Source organism: Meleagris gallopavo, chromosome 19 (genome assembly GCF_000146605.3).
Source record: "Meleagris gallopavo isolate NT-WF06-2002-E0010 breed Aviagen turkey brand Nicholas breeding stock chromosome 19, Turkey_5.1, whole genome shotgun sequence".
NCBI lineage: Eukaryota > Metazoa > Chordata > Aves > Galliformes > Phasianidae > Meleagris > Meleagris gallopavo.
Genome location: NC_015029.2, coordinates 8654572 through 8677193, shown reverse-complemented (window position 1 = coordinate 8677193; position 22622 = coordinate 8654572). Strand labels below are relative to the sequence as shown.

Here is a 22622-nt window from a genome sequence, read left to right as displayed (position 1 = left end):
AAAAAAAAAAGTGAAATGATTAAGAGCACTGATAAATAAAGGCAAAAGCTAAACTTAATTCATATTGATTGCATTCTTTTAATAAACTTGTATTTAATAATCTGCCTTAACAGTCTGGCATACAGAAAATTTTACACAAGCTGGGAATCCTTATTGCCCTCCTCCAGTTCCATCACAGCGACCTGCAGCCATCTGGGCCACGCTGGACATTTAGCTCAGTTTGTACCACACAGGAGCTACAGTCATTACAACCTCCTTCATTTTGTTTTCTTTAAACCAAATAATTATGCTAACATTTATATAACAATTACACTTATATCTACATACATCCATAATTATAAACTTACGTATCACGTTTACATGTTTATATAAAATACTTACCATACCAAATATTAAAATCAAAGACCAGTCAGTAAAGGCCTATTAAATCAAGGCTTTAGACCTGAGTAAGTACAACAGTAATTTTAATGAATACAGCCATGAACTTTAAGGCTGTGGCCATACATTATCACATTTTTCAAAACTATCTTGAGACGAAAGAATTCTGACTCACCAGTTAGAAAGTATGAGCCAAACGTTAATAAGAAATCACAAAATACCAGCACACATTTAATTGCTATATAAATCTAATTATAGGATTCTAAAAAGCTAGCATGAAGTTACCTGAACTCTGATTTTTATGATTTTCAATCCTCTTATGTGAAAAGCTCAAGGATCATTATTTCCAAATACTCATTGTTAGTTAAGAAGGAAAGCCCTTTAACACACATGAAAGCTGTTGTTGGCAGCATTAGCAAAGAAGCTCTTCATATCCTCTTAGAGCTGCCAAAACATTTTCAATTGGAGTCAGGTAGCTTAATTATCTTTCAGCCCTCAGAAGAATTACAAAAAACTCAAGCTGAAACTTTCTCATAGCAACAAATGAACAGAGCTCAGCTGTTAATGGAGCTTCTATAAGTCCAGGAGAGGGAAGAAAAAACGACCTTAACACAGCCACCCCCTTCTTACAGAAGTGTCCATTTCTGTTGCACCCATTGCTATGAACCAAGTCCCACACAGTAGTGCAAAAACAAACCAGCAGTAAAAGCTGCTGCCTAAATGAGCACCAAGCAACCACAGAAGAAATAATTCTAAGCTGTGATAACCTTAATTCAAAGACTGATGAGACCTGGCTAAGAGGTCACATCAGTGCTTTCCCTCTGCTAAAGTGCATGAGACTCCATCTAATCTGCTGTCCTTCTCCTTACATCCAATGCCCTCGGTTGCTGTGCAGCCCTCATCCTGCTCTTCAATGATATTGAGTAGCAGAAGGCAACAACTAAAGCAAGAGCTGAAACACGGCATATTTGAGCTCAATATGATGTTGTGCTTGTCATCTCTCTTTGCAAAAAGGAAAAAAAAACACCCTGAATTCTTCAATACTTAACATCAGTTTCTTAAAATCACTCAGGGTACTTGGAGGTGGGTGACTAAAGGAACCTTCATTAATGGAAAACAGGTGTTGCATTAGCAACTTGACTGTCAAGAAACGCTCGTTTTATAAATTGGCATTTTGTAGGAAAAAAAATAGAACTCATGTACTTCCCTCTTGGCAGGCTTTAGAGCCATCTTCCTTCAGAGAAGGGAGGAAAAGCATCTTTGCTATCCAAGTACAAATCTCCCATATTCTTAAGCTGCAGTTACTAAGATATGACAGCTGCAGGGAAAAACGGCTGTGAAATAAATCAGAATTACAAAGAGGAATGGAAAAGTTTCATGCAAATAAAGACAAGAAAATGCACCTCTTCTTTTATTACTTAGCTTAGATTTTTCTGTAACAAAACTCCAGTGAAGTTTACATATATACTCATTTTAAGAGACAATCACCTAAGGAAGCAGCATAAAAGAATTTCTATGCTGTATTTAAATACACACTCAAAACTGAAAATACTTAAAAACATTCCCTGAAGAAATCCAAAGCCAGAGAATACAGGGTGTTACGGGGATGAAACAGGACTAAACCCAAAATAATTTCAGCTCACTTCTGGAAATAAGAAAAAATCCAGACAGAAGGAGCAAACAGACTGACAGCATTCAGAATTTGTATCTTCAGAATGCAATTTTGCCACTCACCATTTGGACAGCAACTCTCCCCACGTCTCCAGAATTTTTTCTGCGCACTCCTTGGAAACATCTCCAGAACCACTCAGGAGAGGTTCATCATTGTCTGCCAACAGAATAGAGGGGATGCTGTGAGATCAATAGACATTACCACAGCACATACAAACACTGCTTTACTAACTGCATTAGCTTGTGGCAAGAGAAATTCCTCATTTGTGGATGCACTGTTTGTGTGCTTAACACAGAAAAGCCAGAAGCAGTCTCTTCTCAGAGCTGCACAGAGATGTGATAAGATGCAGAAGACAAGCTGCAACATGTGAAATTCTGGCTACCAGAACAGAAAAAAAAAAAAACTACCCTGAAAATGGCCTAGCTCTGACACAAAGAGCCAGAGAGGCTCTGTGCTGCATCACTGGATAATGTGAGAAACAACAGGACAAGGCTCTGGTCAACCTATCTAGCTGGATTTCCACTGAGGCAAGACTAGAGACCTTAGTAATTATATCCCAAACGTTTGGAAAATCATAAAAATTCTCAAAGAGCACAATTTTCCCTATCTAAAAAGCTAACACACTCTACAAGCTGAAAAGACAATAAAAGCCATGTGGTTCTACTGACCACCACAGGTTTGTCACATTGTTAGCATCCATGAAAGTCCACAAAGTATTTTACTTTAACTTTTTTGTGCTTCTACTTTGAAACTCAGTATTTTCTGATACTATCCCTGACTTAAATTAAGCTTTTTGAATCAGACTTTCAGCTGAGGGAGAGCTGAGCAGGAAGTGCTTAGATGAGCATAATCACACAACTTGTTTTTTAAACCAGTACTGAACTTCTGTACTGTCAAATATCTTTAAATGCTCACAACATGCATCACATACAAAAATACACTTCATTGATACAGCAGTCAACATTGTCTTTGCATTATTGATGAAACAGCATAGATTGAATTAAAAAAATACCATCTTAACTGATACTTGAAATTGTCAGCAATGCAGGAGTTTACATCTACTGTAAAACAACAACAAAACCACACACACATATATACATATGTATGTATATATTTGTTTATGTATATATGTATGTATGTTCCTAAATAGCAAAGACTTGGAGAATTTTTTTACGAATAACATTTTGCAAAGGAATTAAATCTGAAACTAATTTGTTTTTTTTCTTGTTGGCTTTTTAAATAAAGGTACAGTAAGGCACAGAAGTGAAACAATCCATTCAAGGTCACATTAAATGTCAGCAGAAGCAGCAGAAACTCAAGTCATCTATATTCAGCTCAGAGCTGTAAGGCCAGATGCTGATAGCCCTTTTTTTTTTCTTTTTTTTTTAAAGAGAGAGATTGAAAATGCATTAAGGTTCAGACAAGTCCTGGTACAGTTTTATGTATTGCAGATGTCTATACTTTCCTCTTCACTAAAACACACTGCTTGCTTACATTTTCAAATACCAGCCTCTCATTTGCACTCTCAAATCTTTTCACAGCTGCTCAGGGAGGGGCAGAAGCTACATGATAATCCCAAATTTTTAGCAGCCTCTTTTCACATTGTTCCAAATATATCACACTGAAGATTTTGTGAGGCCTGGGCTGAGCAAAGCACAGACAAACCACAGAAGTGTCAGACAAGGGAGAGGCTGATCCAGGAATGCAGAGGTACTGGTTACTGAATACTCACAGCATTAAAGCAAGATTTAGAACCAGAGAAACAATAAAACAAAGACCAAAAAACCATGAGCAGTAAGCCAAATTCTGATTGGAAAGAATTCAACATGTTTCATAACTAAGATTTATCAACTATGGGGCTTTTTTATTTTGTTTGTTTGGGGGTTTTTTGGTTTTCATTTGCTGAAGAATTTAAAGCACACAATCTGTATCTTACCTTCTTCTTCATCATCCTCTGGAGGGGAAGGAATCATTGAGCCCTGTGACCCCGACTGGGGCAGGCGAAGAGAGGGGCTCGCTGTGGTTTTTCTTCTCTCCCTCTCCGATTCGCTTTCTAGACACACAACTTCATATAATGTGTCTGAATTATTCTTTCTGTCCTTTTGCTTTATCTGTGAAAAAAAAAATCACCACAAAAAGCTATACAGATCTCCAGGTTACTTCGTACAGGTTGTACTTCTTTTTGGAACACAACTGCAGAGAAGGAAACATTTTTACTCACATTCTGCAGCGAATGTCCTCCAATGCCTGCAGAACACTGCGTGCATCACACAGGCATGCAAATGCTTCTATCCTAATGCCACACGTCTCAAACCTTTCAAAAGAAGTCTAATTTCTCTAATTTTCTGGAGAAACGAGAAATTCTAATTTAACTTTCCCACCATGTCAACTGACTTTAGCAACGTTTCCAAGTCAGCCCTCTGCGCGTGCGTTGCCGTGAGAACACACGCACACAAGTTGTTGGGTTCCAAAGTTTATTAGGTGGTTCTGTTTCCTCCTTAATTTCCAATACTTTCACACCTTCCTTTACTTTAAAAAGAAATTTTTCCCTTGTGAAATGTTTCCCAAATTTTAATGCAGTCCAAGAATTTTGATTTTTTTTTTCATAAAGCAATAGAAATAGAGAACAGAAAAGGAAGGATGAAGAAAAGAAATAAAATTTCAAATCATACTTTACAGTAAGCTCCCAGTGCTCAATTTTATTCTTTGGAGTACTTAAAATGAGGAGAAATGAATCAAAACTAAAAATTACTAAATCACTAAATGTAATCTGAGAAATGTCTCTGCTTTCACCATTTCCGAATAAAGAATCACTGCCAAAGTAAGATAAGCCAACTCCACACAGCTGTATTTTTAATAGGCTAATCATGGCTCCATAGAAACAGGTTTCCCTTCCAGGCTTATCAGGCAGTACATTCTATATTTGCTGCTTCCACTATGAATTCTGATAATCTTCCATTAGTAAACACTGGAAGTTGGACAGTCTGACAGTGCTTTGGAAAGAAAAGAATTAGCTGAGATAAGTCACAATGCCTCTGAATTTAGTAAGACAAAAGATACAGAATTAGCTCGGTAAGATAAACTTCCTTTAAACCACCAAGACGAGAAGGTGCCTCTTAGAGGTAGTAAAATATTTATAGCTCAGCAGCCTTAACAGCTCAACATCTCCATATTCCACCTCAAAGATATCCTAAGCAAACAGACTTATCTCAACCAATTTTTGAAAGAAATTTAGAAGGACAGTTCCTGAAATGTTTATTCATATTTTAAGTAAAAGATAGGAGAGACATAAAAAAGAATCATTAGCAAACCTCATCTTGATTACTACCAAGAAATATTGCTACTATACATTAGTGTTTTAAGAAAAGTGAATGAGGAATAAAAACCACCACAGAAAAGCATCCTACTTCATTCATATCTTCTTTTAAAAATTATACATAACCTTGCTTTTTTGAACTGCAAGCACAATTATGAAACCTTGAAAGATCACATATATCCACAATGATGTTTGCTTCTCTATCTTTCCTCTTCTTTAACCAGGACTTTCAATTCAAAGCAGTAATTTCTAAAGCAGGAGAATGGCAAGTACATCATCTCTACAGAAACACGGACCCTCAACTTCCCAGCCTTATTTTGAGACCAAGTTATTGCCTCGTATTGTCATTATGAGTATTCCAGACAGAAATAATTCTTTCCTTTTAAGCAGATATGGTAAAAAAGTAAGTTGGAAGAAACAGTAAAGTTTTTAACAAGTTCTAGGGATTTGTTTGTGATTGCTTGTATTTTTTTCCTCCTAGAGAAACCAGGGGCATGAGTGAAATCCCTACTTTAACCTATGGGAAACAACTGCAGTGGAATTCTGAATGGCTGACAGGTAAAAGCAACTACAATTTTCTTCACCCTCAGCATATGTTTATTTATTCTGCATTACCCCATAAGCCTACCTCTCGATGGGTACGGTCAAACATGTCACAATTACCTTTGAAAAACAACCCTGCCGAATCACTAATTAACTGCAGGTGAAAGAAAAGAAAAACAAAAAAGTGTTACCTGTTTTAATTTCAGGAAAAAATTTTCAGTAGAGCTACGTTTGCTGAAGGGCCAGAACAATCTCTCATTAGGTGAACAAACTCTGACTTTAGTCTCCAGAATGAATCGAACGGGTTCCTGAACCTCAGTTATCACCAAGTCCACAGCAGTAGTCATGAACAGTACTTTATCTAGAGAGAAATCCCAAAGCAACGATAAGAGAAATACCCCACAGTGCAGATCTCTCACCTAGCTAAGTAATAGTTCATGCATTTTTAGAAGTTACCTACAAAAAAACTCAAGTCTTACCTCACTAAACAGCCGTTAAGACCCCCTCAGCTGTGTGAATTCAGAGAATTGACTACATACTCTGATTCTCCAAAAGGAGTCAAACATAGCAGCAGACTGTACCCAGCACCTGACTTTTATGACTTTGCTCAGTCAATTCCCATGGAGTTTCCCAACCTTTGCAGCTAATTGTGACAATACATTGCAAAGATGATCAGCTAGCTGACATCTTAACAGAAGTAAAGACAGATCTGTTTCAGAACTCCAGAGAGCAATGCAGCATGGGTTACTTCCAGATTATATTCTGTGACTATTTCACTGTTATTATCGTAAGTACAAAATCCTTTTTCTTTTTGTATTAAAAACTTGGAAGCAGAAAAATTTGAACTGATCACCAAAACTAAGTGAAGAGGAAGCCTGCAGTAGACCATTCAGTGCAATTCCCAATGGGATTCTTAAACTCTAAGAGCACCATGAGGCTGCACCTTGTCCCCACAGCTGTACAGCTCCTTACTGAGACACACTTATACCTACAAGGTATTATTTCTAAACATAGACTTTTCTTCTATACTTGTTTTGTTTCTGAGATTATATCCCATATTATGAAGAAAGTCTGTGCAAGATGCACTTTAAAGAAAGGAGAACTGATCCAACGCTCCCTGTATAAATTATCTACCTTGACTAAGGATAAAATCTGGCTAGGTTCATACCTTTTGGTGTTTCTTCATTTACAAATTGGAAGTGTGGAGATTTTTGATTCCAGCTACCAGTGATCACGTATGATTTCCCATCAGAACTTTTACCCATCGACTCCTGGAAACAAGGAAGCTTATGAATCTTTATTTAAATTAAAGCAACTTCTATATTACAAGAGCTTCAGCTACATAAAACAGCTCCAGCAGAGGTGAGAAAAGGGCATGTGAAGTTCATTTTGCATGATCCTAACACAGAGATCATCTCTGAAAATAAAAACAGAATTAACAACTCAACCCAATTTTCCAGGGCAACAGAGTATGATGTACAGTAACAACCCACATCAAGCATGCCTAAGCATCTAAAGCTTGTCTGTCTACCCTGAGATCGTAAGCAATTACAGTATAAGTTATTAGATTTTGTCAATAAAAGACCCTTACCAAATCTAGAAGGTGCATGTCACCACTCCGAACATCTTTCCCACGGCTCAGGAGGAGGCCAAAACATCTGGAAAGTCAGGCAAAATAAATTAATCTGCAAAAATTACTAGTTATAAACAAATCATAAGCATTCATTGTGTAAATACTCCATCACACACCACAAGCAGCCCATGAATGCAGTAAGAAATGTCAACAATTCTTGATATTTGAGCACAGTATCAAGCACATCAACCAAAACAATGTCAAGCCAATATTAAAAATGTCAAGCACAATTTCACAAGAACATTTACATTATGATTTTATCCTGCCTACAGTGGCCTGAATAGTTCAATTATCTCTGTTTTCAAAGACAACTGCGTGTCAAACAATCTCCTAACAAGGGCTCCCTATTCTGCAGGTAGGACAATACTGCCTCTTTTCTTCTCTTTTCATTTCTTCTTGTTTGGCTGGTTGGTTTGAGACATGTTTGCATAGAATTTCACCTTTGATACTGACAAGAATCAGGAAATTCCACATGAAGTGCAAGGAACTGTCTCCTATGGTTTTACTTTGCATAAATACCACCCACCGAGATACGCTGCACTTCATCCTCTGGTTGACCACACTTCCTGAAGCTCCTGCTTTTTGTCAGACTGCAAAGTTTGGCAGAAGCTGCATCTTTTCTCTGTGTTACAAAAAACGCTAAACTCTGTCAGTTATCAAAAACTGCCTGTTCATTTCCATGAAGTGAAAGATTTGAAATCTGAACTCTCTTCTTCCCTACAAAGGTGCTTCATATTCTAGAATTCCAGACCACAGCAGATTCAAAGCATATGTACAAGAAATATTCTCAGATGCAACCAAGAAGAAAGGAATGTTTTTGAACAGGTTAGAGGAGATATGACCACTGGCTAAACAAGCAGATCTGTGCAAGAATTCACTGTGCCTACGTTGTGTCCCCATCACACACACACTGAACAAACCAGTCAGATCTTCTGCACAGTTTCACTCAACTTAGAGGCATGGAATTAAGTTACATAAACAGAGTATTCATAAAACAGTTATTAAACTGCTGCCTCGGAAGAAAGAGCACAAAACATCAAATAAAGATATATATTTTTTTAATTTATATAATTACCTCTCAATAGCAAGCTCCTTATTAGTTGTCTGTTGGACATAAATCACTATCTTCTTATCGATTCCTTGGCGGAGTTTAAAGCACTGCCTGTCCTTGTCTTTGGGAACTGCACTGTTATTTATCAGAAAGGGAAAAAAATATTCAGAACATCATTTATCTGTATTCTTTGAATGTATCAAAACCAGCATCAGACATTCTCGTGAGATTTCAGCAGCATTTTAAGAAAGTTTCTGAATACCAATTCCTCATATTACTTAATAGATAGCAATTGCATGTTATTACTTACACAAAGCAGCAAATCACTTTCTTCTTTCACAAGGGAGGCAAACCGTTTCTTTTAGAAATCTTTCTAAGAGTTATTTTAATTTCTAGTATACTAAGTATAGGTCTGAACTTCAGAGATCATACAAGAATTAGTGTCAAACCTCTAAAGCCAACTATTGGAATTAAAACCTGTACAGTACACCCAACGTAGATAGGATTCTACTTTGCTGGGATGGTTCTACACTACCTGCACCATGGTGGCTACACCAACATTGGTACCATGCCAGCAGGACTGAACATCACCTAGTGAACCACCGTGTGCTGCAGCTACACATCCTAGCAATTGCTGCTGCTGCATCTGAGCCCAAGAACCATCAGTATCTTTCATGCTCGGGCTCTGAGTTAATCATTTTTCAGCTGCTAGCACTTGAGCAGTCCTTTGGACTGTCTACAATGGAAGGTGCTGAATAAATATTGGATTATTAGATGTGATTTATTTATTTATTTAATAAATAAAGCTTGAGCTAGATGCAAATCCAAGAAAAGAAATGCTGCTGAAGCTGTGGCTGGGAGCCAAGTCAGAATATTTGGCTCAACAAGTCAGAACATTTGGCAGACATGCCGTACTGAAATAAAGACACTTCAGCAATTACAGGAGACTATAAATGGCTGCATTAAACATCTAGGGGCACTGTGTATAGGCTGAGCACAACACAAAAAAACAACTTCTAGCAGACCCATTCCCTCACTTTCCAATAAGAGAAACAGATGCTGTATGCACAAGAATGAAGGACCTATACCTGAAATAACCTTTTCCATCATCTTCTTTGATTTCCAGTGACACAGAGAAGGTGAAAATATCACTGTCTGGAGTCTGTGGAGTGGCAATGGCTGAGAGTGGGGTTTGTTTGGCGGAACGACGAAAGGCAGTGGCAAAGCTGTACAGTATTCGGCTCACCTGCATTTACACAGCAACAAAGAAAGTTCAGAAACATTGAAGTGAACAGAATTTAGCAGCTGAAGACCAATCTGAATTTTCACTTACACAATAAGAAGTGGCTATATAAAAGTGCCTGCAGCTGCTGTAGGTCTAATTAACTTTTCCTACACTTCTTAGAAGGACAGAACATTAAACATGCATTCTCATTTCACATCTGAGATATGAAAGGTAATGAATTGTATTACTTCTAAAGTACCTGATATAATTCTGCTCTATCTTGGAAATAACTTTTACGTTTACATGATTACTTGACAAAAAGATTCAACTTACAGCCTCTTGGATCTCGCATCGGAAGACATGAATCCTGAAGAGTTCTGCATTGTAGTGGCTTTCAGTGAAAGCAAAGCAATCACATTCAGGGGTCCCATCATGCCCTCGTACACAGAAAAGGATTTTATAGATTGGATAATTTGCTATTTCTGTGTTTGTCTGAGGATCTAAAAGTCTGTAAAAAGAGAGACAGAAAAGAAACCCTGCAGTTTTAGAAGAAGTATTTCAGCCAGCTATTAAGTTGCAAGCCTCAACAATTTAATAATACTGGAGAATGTACATCATACAGAAACTAACTAGTATACAGAGTGGATGGCCTCATCCCTGCTAAGCCTTGTGTACCAGCACCTATCCTGCCTTACAAGCCAAATATTTTCCAAGCTATTTCCAAACTGTTTAATCAATAACCACTCCCACCATGGCTTTTGTGACATCCTGGGTCATGACTGTTTTTCATACTGATCCCTTGGGCATAAAATATCATTGGTAAAAAAATCTGAAGCCCCACTTTTCAGAGATTTCTTTAAAATCCACGTTTTCTGCTAAAAGAAATCCTAAGTTGCTCAAGACTTCTCCCAGATAAAACAGTAACTTATTTCATTTGCTGGAAGATAATAATATCAAATGCACAAAGTCAGAGTGCAACTGAATGAGCTTCATACCTCACTGTTCCTTCTGAGACATTAGGCACTGACAGAGTCACATCCAGAGAAATCTGGCACTGGCTTCGTAGAATGCACATCATTCTGAGGGCTTCCACTTCACTCCGGGGAGCATTCACAGAGGCACAGCCTAAGTAGGTGAGCTTGCTAAATACCACACTGTCCTCATCAGTCACAGGCGTAAAAGGGCTCAAATCCCCACAGTCTAAGGTAAGACATAAAGTTGAACATAAGAAAGACAAGGCATACATAAGTAAATTATCAGAGGTTGACCAACTGCATGTAAAAAGTAACTAAGAAACACATTACAGAAAGACAGATCAGACCAAAACAGTTCAGAAAAATCCTGCCTGAAAGCAAGTTACTGACAGCAGAGAACACTGCCATCCAAATTCTACAACCGGTCAGTTCACTCAGAGAGCTTTGTGATACGAGTGCACCAATTTTCCATGCAGTAGTAAGATGTACAGACAAGCTAAATACATGATTTTTTTATACAGCCAGGCAAATAATTGTAGTATTTCTGCACAAGGCCAGTACAAAAAGTGTTTTCAGAAGAGAAAATGGTTCGGTACATGGTAATTCTTGAATCACCCAAGCCGCGTTAGGTGATTTTAATGAGAAACAGGGACCGTTGGACACACCTGTACCTAAAACTCTCTTGTCTTTCCCCAGATAAAGCTATTTCAGAAGATACCACCAGGTATTCCCCATTTTTTTCTAACCTCCCTGGGATGGTTTCACTGGCAAACTCATTTCTGGTTTCTGGAGTCCTGCCACCGACACTGGGTTAATGGTAGAAGATGCTGAAGCTTCAAGGACAACGGGTTCTTCCCCATCACCATCAGTCCTACTAACTTCATCACCATGGTCTTGGTCAATTGACTGATCTTCCATAGGTGGATCCATCAGCACGTCTTCAAGTTCCCTCTGCAGCTGCTGTTCGCTTCCATTCCCAACAATCTAAGAGCCACAGAGTTGGGACACAAAAGACCATTCAATTTAAAAACAAAAACAAACAAAAAAAAAAAACCCACACTACAAACCACCACCTCCCAGACACAGGGTCATCCACCCACCGGCTGCTCCTCCAACCGAAACAGCAGTTAATAAATTTAACACGGTTACGGCCATAAACACAAATTGCAACATGCAAATGCTCACCAAATCAGATTCTATCCACCCTGCTTTAACAAACTAACAAATGGAGCTGAAAGTAGGAATTTCCTAGTACCGGAAAAAATGAGATTACTTTTAACTAGTCTGTAGTCACTGGCTACAAGGGTTGGCTTATGGCAGAGGAAACTTAGACAAGAACCCACTACAGTGGTCTATTTTAATTCTCAAAATGGTACCAGGAAGGACCAAATATAATTAAGTATGCTAAGTGGCTCATGGGTAAGATCGCAAGGTTTCACAGGAAGAGAGGAATCTGGAATAGGATTATGACATCATGCAGACAAGAAGTCACGTTTACTTCCTAACGCTCATCTTCAGCCTGACCTTGTACTCATTGAAACCAACAGGAAAGCATGCAGCAGCCTAAGTGGTGTGAAATTTTCAGCCCAATGTTAATATTCTTTTTGATGACTCATCATAGAAGCAATTAAAAGAATCTTTCACAAGCATGTGGTCAAAGACATAGTCCCTTTAAGCATCAAGTTTATTATTCAGGTTTATGCAGATGTTCCTCCAAAGGATGAAGGAAGAAGATATGCCACGTTGTTTTACTGTACACGATTTATATGTTTTGCTACAAAATATGACAGATCAATGAAAACGTCCTACCTGCCCCATTAAAGCCTATGTATTTAAAATACTAAAGTAACTTCTGTTTTTACAGGAACCATATACTACGGAACTTAAAATTCTGGCACAAACCAGCATCTATCTCATGCCCAGGATTACAAGTCAAACAACTCCAAACACCAAGCTATTGTGTTTGGTACAACAGTTTATATTAATAAATTACATCTATATACTACTCTATAAAACATGACCTTGAAAATAAAAGTTCCTAAAAATAGCAGGAACAAGTAAAACACAAGCTCAAGCTGTTTACAGCGCAACAGGAAACAGGCAAAAAAGGAAGAAAAAGACAGGGGAGATTTACATAGAATGTAATGAAATGTATGAGCAGCAGAACACAGCTTTGAAGCACTGCACTGATCCAACTTAACATATAAGATCCACGTAAAGAAAAGCAAAGCCAATGCCTGCTTCCATGTACATTAAGAATTGAGGAAAGTCTAGATTCAACTATTCTAATGTATAGCATAAAAACATACAGGTGAAGTCCACAGCATCAGCAAAGAACAACAGCCTGCAGAGTAGAATCTTCCAAGAACTCAAGCCATGCTACCCACCAAAAGAAGTCTGAAAGCAACATCAAATACACTTTTGGACTGAAGGATTTCTGTTCTCATAATCCCAAGAATCAACAGCAACAAACCAGCTGCCCAAGAAATAAGATCTAAAATATGAACAAAGGCCAACTTCACCTCAGCCAGTCTTGCACAACCCCATAAACTCACCACGCTGTGGGAAGAGCAAACACGAAGTGTAAACTTGTTTGAAACTCTGCTGCAGCCCCCAAGCCAATAAGAGGCAGCACAGAAGAGTGGAGCAGAGCTAATGGCAGCAGTGAATAAGCAATGTGGCTCTAATATGTACATTCATGTAGGTCTGCTTGAGATGGAAGACAAAAACCATTTAGCCTGGTTGATGGTTTCTCTATTTCTCACAACACTGCAAACTAATTTGACCTTCGCTTTTACACAGCACATTGCCACCTTCAAAAGTTTCTTTACAGTGCCACAAAGCATTTATTAGAAGCGTTGGTTACTGCCTTCTCCTCACTCATGTGTTCCTAGGCTCTGCTGTGCATTAGTTCAGTTCATAGCACTATTATATAGATCTCTAACCTAGCAAAGGACTTGCAATGCAAGGCTTAGGTTCGATCTACAAATTTGACAGCCTATTGCATTCTGCAAACGCAAGCCTGGATTCTAGCACCATCGTCAGACTGCATTTAGCAAATGTAGGATCCTCAAACTGCTTTTCTAAAGAAACAGAGCACCAGAGAAAGACTTCTGCTCACACACAAACCTACACTTATTCTCTGTTTCTCTTGGTGGGCTCATCACAGCAAATGGATTTTGACATCTGCAATTCAACCTGGTTACATATATCAAAGCAATTGTATCCTCCTTAAAAAACCCTTCCTCCTTGTTTGCTCCTATGAAATGCCTAACTTCGGGTCTCATTTTGTAGTTATGTTCTTTCCACACACTCTTTAACTCTCAGATATCACTGCGACAGTACTTTTAACATTCAGTTCTTTGACAACCTTGAGAACTCCATTTATCTGTTCACACAGATAAACAGTTCAATAATACAGTAAAACTGTCTACTGAAAGACTATTTGAAGACTAAAAAAAGGATAAGAACAAAGCTATATTCTGGAGTAGTGGCTCTATATTCTTGTAGAAAAACACTGGAAGACTATTTCTGATCTGAAGGCCAGCTGAAAGGTCTTCCTAGCCTTAAGCAGAAGGAAGGAGATTAACACAGGAATTTTCCTATTGACAGAACTTAAACTGAGCACTGACTGCTTATCTGAGGCACAACGTTTCCATTAATCACACAATCACACATTGGTTACAGCCAATAACGGAGCAGTACGTACACTCAGATGCTGGGAAATGGAAAGGCTCAAGGTGAATAGCTTGGTTCACAGATTGTGCTCAGTCCTGGCACCAAATTCAGAAAGAAGCTTATCTTTAAGACCTGCAAAACCCTGTGACATTTAGCACCAAGCCAGGGAACAGCACAACCTTCCTGTGCAATTGTTGATTACTGGGAAGCAGCAGTGCCAATGCTCTCTTTTCCCCACCAAGTGGTTGAGCACACCTGGAGCTAGTCTTTTATAAACTACTTTGGAAGTAAACATGTACAGAAAAGTCGAGTAGGAAGTTTCAGGAGTCAGTCTGAAATTGATTACAGATATTCTTCTCTGAAATACTTGTAATCCTTATGAAGATGACTTCATACACATGTCCCTTTAACACTCTGAGTGTACTCAACAAGATGCATCCTATCATACTAACAAACCAGGAAAGCCACTGTAAGGCACTCCTTAGACAAGCAATCCAAATATCTCTCTTGTGGAGTGAGAGTTGTTGCAGACTATGGCATTTTGCATGTCCAAACTTTGTTTGGGAATAACAGCATGGAATGAAAAATCTGGTAGACCATGAACGTCCCCTGGGGTCTCAAATGAAGCACAGTGACTTTGTGAGGTAAATCACTTACATTACTACATAGACATTCTCAAGGAAAGGACCACTATGGATGGAAACCATACAGTATTCTGAAGTATTTATAGCTGCTGGTATATGCAGCACCTACCACGAGGTTACAGACTCGTGTCAGGTTGCAGTCTTTAATCATGCTGATTATTGAAGAAATTTCAAATTTTTTGCAGATTATCCATCTATGAGGTGAAGATACAAAATCCTGCAACTGCAATAAATTGTAAGTGAACATTTTTGCCAGATTAAACAAAAGATCTTGAGACTTAAGAGACAGAATTAACTGGAAGTCTTTTAAAAAAGAAAACAGCCACTATACCAGCCTGAACTGTGCGGGACTCAAATCGATGCAAGAAAAACAAAGAAAGCAATTGGAAGTAAAAGATGAGCAAAGGCATCAAGAAATACTCAAAAAAGTCTCTGTACCAACTGCTGCTACGGAAAAGAGGAATGAATACCCAGTCCACCAGATGAACACAACTCCTTACCGTATTTAAAGACATTATTTTAAAGACATAGATGTGACTGACTGTAGTCTCTTGCAGCAGTGGAATAGGTCTTTCCATCTCCCACCAAGAACACACTAACCTGAAACACTACAGGAAACGTTCAGCCTTTAACACATTAAAAAGACAGAATTCTGAGTGACCGCCTTATTAGTGTCACTTTGCTTAAAGATTTGTGCAATATAGATTGGGATGAAAGATTTTCTTTAAGTAGCTGAAAAAAAGAAAAAGAAGCGATGAAGGTCTCTTTCCAGAAATATCCTTTTAAAAGTGAGAAGATGTCAATGCCCTTCCAATTCACAGAAGCCTACCCACGTAAGCCTGTATTCTCAGATTCATGCCAAGTTGTTAGTTATAACTACTTTTGCATTTCTTAAAGAGAATGTTTCACATTGGGGAAAACTTTAATACATAATTGAATTTAAAAATACGTCCAAATCAAATGTGTTAATGTTGCTTTCTACCTGCAAGCTGTAAGGAAATCACAGTTTCAAGTTCTGTTTCATACTAAAGACTTCATAAGGGATTAAGTTAAGTGGGAAAGAAAACAACCCACAGGTAGTGATGGATAAAGCTCTTACACAAAACCTAATTATCACCTTGACATCAGCAAAGTAATGTAGAAACTACTGGCAAAATCAGTTCCTGAATAAGTTCTCCTTTCTGTCAAGTTTTCCACAATAAAGAAGTCCCTCTTTAAGCTCTTCTATGGTTAGTTTGAATTAGAAGAATAGTGAACAAACTCAGGTTATTAATTCTTACCTTCAGTCCTGTTTTTTCATCATCACTACCATTATTTGTAGATGGTGTTTCATCCCCTTGCCTGGAAACCAAGACAAAATCTTCACTGTTAAGAGTGGATACCGAGTCTGAAGAGACACTGATTTTTCCAACAGAAGCCTTGTCATCCATGACTTAAAAAGGAAGTTCGACTCATGAATGAGATTAAATATTTTATAAACTCCTGAAAAACAAAAATCATAAAAATACTTATATAAGCTTCATGCTAAAATGCTCAAATGTTTCTCTTCAGAAACCTGCTGACTAGTTAAAAAAATAAAAAAAAAGAAACATAACATCTGACTGCATAACCAAGTCACAACTCTTCTGTCAGTGTACACTAATAGTCCTGCTTTGATTTTGCTAAGAAGCACACTACTATTAGATCACTGGCTTCCATAGCTCACAAATGGGAAGTTAAAGCATCTTTTTGCAGTATTTCATGATCGTATCACACACTGCTCTACACATAGCACAAAATGGGCCCTTGGAGCATCTGCTACATGTGGTGACAAGGGACTCGTCTTAAGGCCAGAACTATATAGCCCATTTTCTTTCTTCAGATAATCTGTCTCCTTTCCTCTGTGCTCACACAAAAAAAACACACAACAATTTCTGTGCTATTGGAGCACACTGCAGCCATATTCCCAGCTCCCAGAAAAGAGCTAGAGCCAACCCTTGGTACTAAAGATGCTCTAGAACCGTGGGGCATACAGTGCTCTGTGAGCCTACGTTGAATCTTCTGTACTGTAAGGAACAATAAAAGATTCCAAGAAGCAGGAAGAACAGCGTGGGCTGGATCAGTACTGAGAATCAGAGCCAAAAGAGGATTTTAAAAAGCTAGAACTGGCACAGAGAGATATTTGAAGAAAGGAACAAAAGGTGAAGTTCAGCTGCACACCTTGAACTCTACAGCACAGATTCTCAGAATCAATGGCTCAAAACAGACTGTTGCAATAAAAATGGCTGATCAAATTTCCAGAAATCCAGTCACACCCTTATCACAACAGCTTGGGTCTTTACATAATCCCAAGCATGCCCAAACCCAAGCACCTTTTCCACCCAAGCTCTGCCTTCCACTCGGAGGAGCACAGTCCCAACCTGGGAGCAGAGCAGCCAAGCGCAGTGAGCTGGTACGTCCAGCACAGCTCATCACATTCCTCTCTGAACCAAGAACAAAGCATCTGAAAATAGCAAAGCCTGCTTTTATTTCTATCAATACCCTTCTCCCCCTCCACAGCCACCAACATGACTTGAACATCTGCCAGGATGACAACACTTTTTTTTTCCTCTGTGTTATTTTTAACCTGATCACTCCACAATTGAGTCCCTTCACAGTCCTGAATAACCTTACATTGGACAACAGAAGCAGTGCGTATGATAACGATGTGGGTTGTTCATTAACATATACCTGTGATCGCTGGCTTTCATGTTCAGAAGTATTCATGATATTTACGTATCCTTTTTGGAAAGATGCACTGACTTCTAGTGACAGTCACTGGCTGAGAAATGTAGGCAGTTTTAAAAGTTTCACCACTGCAGGCGACCATCTGACACGAGGTGCAGACACCTCAAAGCTGGGGCACAGCTCTCATCTTTAAAGTTAGCACTGTCTAATTTCTAAAGAAGTTCCTTACTGCATCATCTACAGAGAATCTGAAAATAACTGAAGTCAAATATACTGAAACACAATATAAGTAAGCTTCAAACATTTGCAAATCCCCTCAGCTGCATTATTTTCATTCAAACGGTGCGAACTCACCTGCCACACAAAGGCGGCACAAGCAGAAGAGCTGCTTTTGGTCACACCGAGCTGCAAAGATCACCCAGGCGAGGATCCATTCAGCAATTTATTTTGCTATACTGCCCGTCTTGAAGCATTAATTTCACCTATTTCCAAATTCTTCCAATCCAACACCTTTCACCAGCATTAACTTCAATTACAGGAAAATACTCTGCGCTTTCGTACGCTCCTTCTTGTGGCAGCGCTGCAAACAGCACACCTCACTGCAGGGGCACCACTGGCTCAGCACAACCCCTGCAGCAGTTTCCCAACACAGAATTGCAACAGCAGAAGGTCCTGATTAGCCCAACTTCACCAAACTTACACTGAGCAGAACTCTTACTGATGTTGCACAAGATAAGAAAGCACAGGAAAGGGGAGACCACTGCAAGAAGCTTTTGTTTATTAGTGATGCACCGCATTGCCCAATACCTCTGGAACCAGCGACAGAGGTTGGGATTAACACCCAAACGGTTCAGTTGCAAAAGCACTGCCTTAAAATACTAAAAACACTAACGTATCTTCTGAAGTCAGCGAGAATTTCCATATTCCCTCACTTTGCTTCCCATGCACTTTATTTCCCCTACTGCTTCGTATCACTCCTTCAGGCAGATTGCCTCACAGATCGCTCTACCTGAATTGAAAACTCACAATGGCAAAAATCCACTGCAGGGAGCTCTGAGCTCCTTAAAGCACACGTTGGTGCAGAAGGATGAACATCAAAGCCCAGCAGAGCAATGACGTGCAGCAGGCTCATGGCTCCTCTGAAATCAAAAAGAGGGAACAGCAGCAGCAGGGACAGCACAGCACAGCACAGCACAGCACAGCACCGCCGTCCCAAGGACCGAAATGTCTGTTCTTACAGCATGGGGAATCGGGAGAAAGGACCCAGCCAAGGGCTGACCTCGAGTTTTAAGGTTTCTCTGAAGAAGCCAACACCTCAGCCCTTGCAAGAGACCACTTTGTTTCAGCGCAAATAAAATACGCGTTTTCACACGTTTTGTCCCTGGCACACGACTACACCGCAGTGATGCACGTGCCTGAAGGTGCCTTCACACCTCCACAGGAGACAGATGCTGGGGCACAACGCATACCGAGAGGCAAACTTTTATTAACTTCTCTGCTTACCTAATTAAATAAGTTTCCTGGTTTTCCCCTCACAACAGACCATTGGGAAAAGCTGTAAATGAGGACTACAACGTTGCTGGCTCTTGGGTCACTGCTTTTAGTTTTGTTTAAATTTCTAATTCTCAGTAGGATTCTCCTTCACTCTATGCTTGCAGCTGTTACACATTGCAAATCCAAGAACCAAACTATATTTTAAAAGTATTCTTGTCTATCTCTTAAGCAACCACCCAGCTGTAGCAGCCTCCTTACTCTGGCTATTTAAGAAAATGTCAATCTAAGACCAAAGACACCATATGCCATGCTAAGATCTCACGTAACTGCAAGACAAACCCACCAAAGTTCAAGAATGGTTCAGTGGATTTAATAAACACTTGTCCTCTGGAATCACAGAACCATTAAGGTTGGAAAAGGCCTCTCAGGTCACCAACCACCAACCCATCCTTACCATGCCCCTAAACCAGGTCCTTTACCTTCCTACCCTTTCCCAAGAATTTGGCGCCTGACCTGCAACTCACAAGCAAAACTTTCCTTGTAAGTTCAGTCAGAATAAATTTAAAAGAGATTAAAGTAAATAGAATATAAAAAATAAAACCTTCCATTTTGTATTGCTGAGAAAGAGCGAGGCCCAAATGAAACCTTGTGACATTGCAACAAGGGAAGCAAATCACACACAACCAGGGCTGCTTCGCTCCACTTCCAAAGACCACCTGGTTTGCAGTACTTAGAATGGCTACAGTAGCACAACATGCCAGAAGGAAAGCAGAAGAAAACAAGGTTTCAGCTGTGAACTCCTCCAGCTGCTTAGAACAGCAGTTGCCTTCACATCAGCACCAGAAGTAGAATTTAGAGGTGAATTCAATTAAAAAACAAACAAACAACAACAACAAAAAAAAAAACCTGGAGTTTTCAGGGCAGAAGTGAGAATAAGCATAACCGTGCAAAACTAGAAAGAAAAGGTCATCTTTTCTCATCCAGAATCCTTTCAGCTTTTACATTCCTGAAGCAGTTCCTACAGCAATTGCACAAAGCACAGCATGGCTGAGAGATGCACGAGGTACAGAGGAATGATACAGTAATGTGACTTAAATTACTGAAAACAAAATTACCTTAAACAACAAAGTTAAAAAGCTTGGCATGCAGAACAAACCTATATCCTCTACCCCTAAAAATAATAAAAATGCACTGCATACAACATTGAAAATCATGAAATACAGGAGGTAGCACACAGCCGGGACACTGAGGGGACTGACTCCATATAAATTCATCACTGAAAGTAACATCATTTCTGGTTCTATTTCTCTGCTGTAACAGAACTCAGCAACAACCACCACAGCCCAATGTAAGCAGAAGTTCTCCTTCCCTGGATTCAGTCAGGGTGAAAGGTGGAATTTGTAGCGGAGTTCAGAAGCTTTATGAAGGACTACCCAAAGCTGGTTTATGACAAATGAGGCACCACTCTTTAGGATTCCTGGCTCTTTATGGGCTTTGACATCTGTGATATTTTTTCCCCCTCACTTTCAAATAATGCACATTTATTGCTTTATAAATGCACAACGAGTCCTGAAAAAAAGCCTGGTAAGTGCTAAAGCACAGCGCTGTCTGACACTCAGCTGCCCAGATTTTCTGTCTGAGCAGAGCAAGAAATTGTTAGAACAAAACTGGTGTCACACTGAGAGACATGGAAAAGGAGCTGTGGTTTGAATTCTTCCGAGCATATACCTGCAGCAATATTCTATTGCAGCTGTGGGAAAAAAACATGCAAGGAAGATCAATCACCAGCAGCCGTCTTCTTCTCACGTATCACATGCTCAGCCTGCATAACCCTCTGTTTGATCTTCACCCACCACTCCTTCAAGGAAACAACTACAGCCTCTCCTTCCCGTGCAAAACATTCTCAAAGGCAATGAGAAGCAGTTTGCACTCAGAATGAAGCTATAAAACCACTGGAATACTACATGTGAAAATAAAGATTTTTGGATGACTAAGGAGAGCAAATTATATACAAATAGCAACAATGCTAAATTTTCTGAGCATTTTAGAAGCCTCTGACAGCCACAGAGGTTCCCACAAAGCTCAAGAGACAGGAGGTAGCACTGCCTCAGCATACAGCCCCACTGCCCCATGGGCACAGAGAAGCACAGATCGCAGGGGCTGCCAGAATCATTGCCCATTTCATGCAAAACCAGGAATCAGACAACACGCAGGAGTTCAGCTAACACTCTTTGTTAACACTCCTTAGCGGAGTTGTAATTTTGCTTTTAACCTTAATTTGAACTCAGATGAGAGAACTCTAACTTTAGGCTCTCGTACCAAAACGGGTCCTCCAGTCCCAGAAACAAACTGCAGGCCCTGAGAAACCAAAGCGCGGAGAAGAAACACAGCTGCTGCCTCAGGCAGCCCGGCCCAGAGCAGTGTGGGGGAGCAGCCCAGCAGTGCCCCATGCACACCATGCCAGCAGGCACAGCCACATGCAGGACAGCATGGGGCAGAGGCACCCAGCCAGGAGATAACGCTCCGCGTCCCTCCGCACCTCTCATCACGACTGATGTGAACACAGTGCTCCACTCACCAGACACACATTGCACTTTAAGAACATGCTGTGAGAGTTAAAAAAACGAGTTCCATGTGATACATGCTGCTAGAAGCTGCCCGCCCTTGGAGTTGGAAAGAGAAGGAAATGCCAGGCTCAATTTGTTAACATGCTTTCTGTGTACAAAGAATGAAGTCTGCTCAGGTCCTTGACCTTTCTACGCTCAGTAGCAGCCTTTAAAAGTAAAACCACAGCGTTTCTGATGTGCCCACTGCTGTCAGGCATTCTCTTTCAAACAAAGTAGACAAGAATGTCACCAATCGTATCACCATTTAACAAACCCCTGCAGGAGAAGGAGTTTGGGAGTGCAGCCCCAGCTGCACGTAGCAGCACAGCCATGCATTACCTGGTCCCCAGTTTGTGTCTCAGCAATAAATGCAATTTCTCCTTTCTCTCCCAAACTCCTCTCCTGTCTCCCTCTCCCCCTTCCCACAAGCAACCCGAGCAGAGGAAGCCCACAGATGTTATTTTCACCGGTTCTACTCTCGCTTCATCGCTACCAATACGGATTTTCAACCCGACCGCGTGCGGTCCGTTTATTTACACTTCGTTTCGCCCCAAGCCGACGCGGCCCTTGGCACTGACCCGCCGGGCTCCGGCACGTACTTGCCAACAAGAAGGGAAAACCCGAACGAACCGCCGCCGCTGCGGCACACGGGGCAGAAAGCAGCTCTGGAGACGACGAAGCGCCGCGGATCGGGACCCGCCC

At 40.0% G+C, this 22622-nt stretch overlaps 1 protein-coding gene across 2 annotated transcripts in view; it reads right to left on the bottom strand.

Annotated features, from left to right (window-relative positions):
• RABGAP1 (RAB GTPase activating protein 1) overlaps positions 1-22616 on the bottom strand; it is a 60329-nt gene extending 37713 nt beyond the window's left edge. For both annotated transcript variants that reach the window (XM_010721047.3, XM_031556245.1), the window contains exons 1-12: positions 22520-22616; positions 16395-16596; positions 11539-11776; positions 10814-11018; positions 10152-10326; positions 9682-9839; positions 8618-8728; positions 7501-7567; positions 7078-7180; positions 6101-6270; positions 3987-4161; positions 2113-2206 (exon numbers count right to left, since the gene is read on the bottom strand). In XM_010721047.3, the coding sequence (XP_010719349.1) occupies positions 2113-2206; positions 3987-4161; positions 6101-6270; positions 7078-7180; positions 7501-7567; positions 8618-8728; positions 9682-9839; positions 10152-10326; positions 10814-11018; positions 11539-11776; positions 16395-16544 (1646 nt within the window). In that variant the 5' untranslated portion in view covers positions 16545-16596; positions 22520-22616. The remainder of the gene's footprint in view (positions 1-2112; positions 2207-3986; positions 4162-6100; positions 6271-7077; positions 7181-7500; positions 7568-8617; positions 8729-9681; positions 9840-10151; positions 10327-10813; positions 11019-11538; positions 11777-16394; positions 16597-22519) is intronic.
• Positions 22617-22622: the final 6 nt, after the last annotated feature.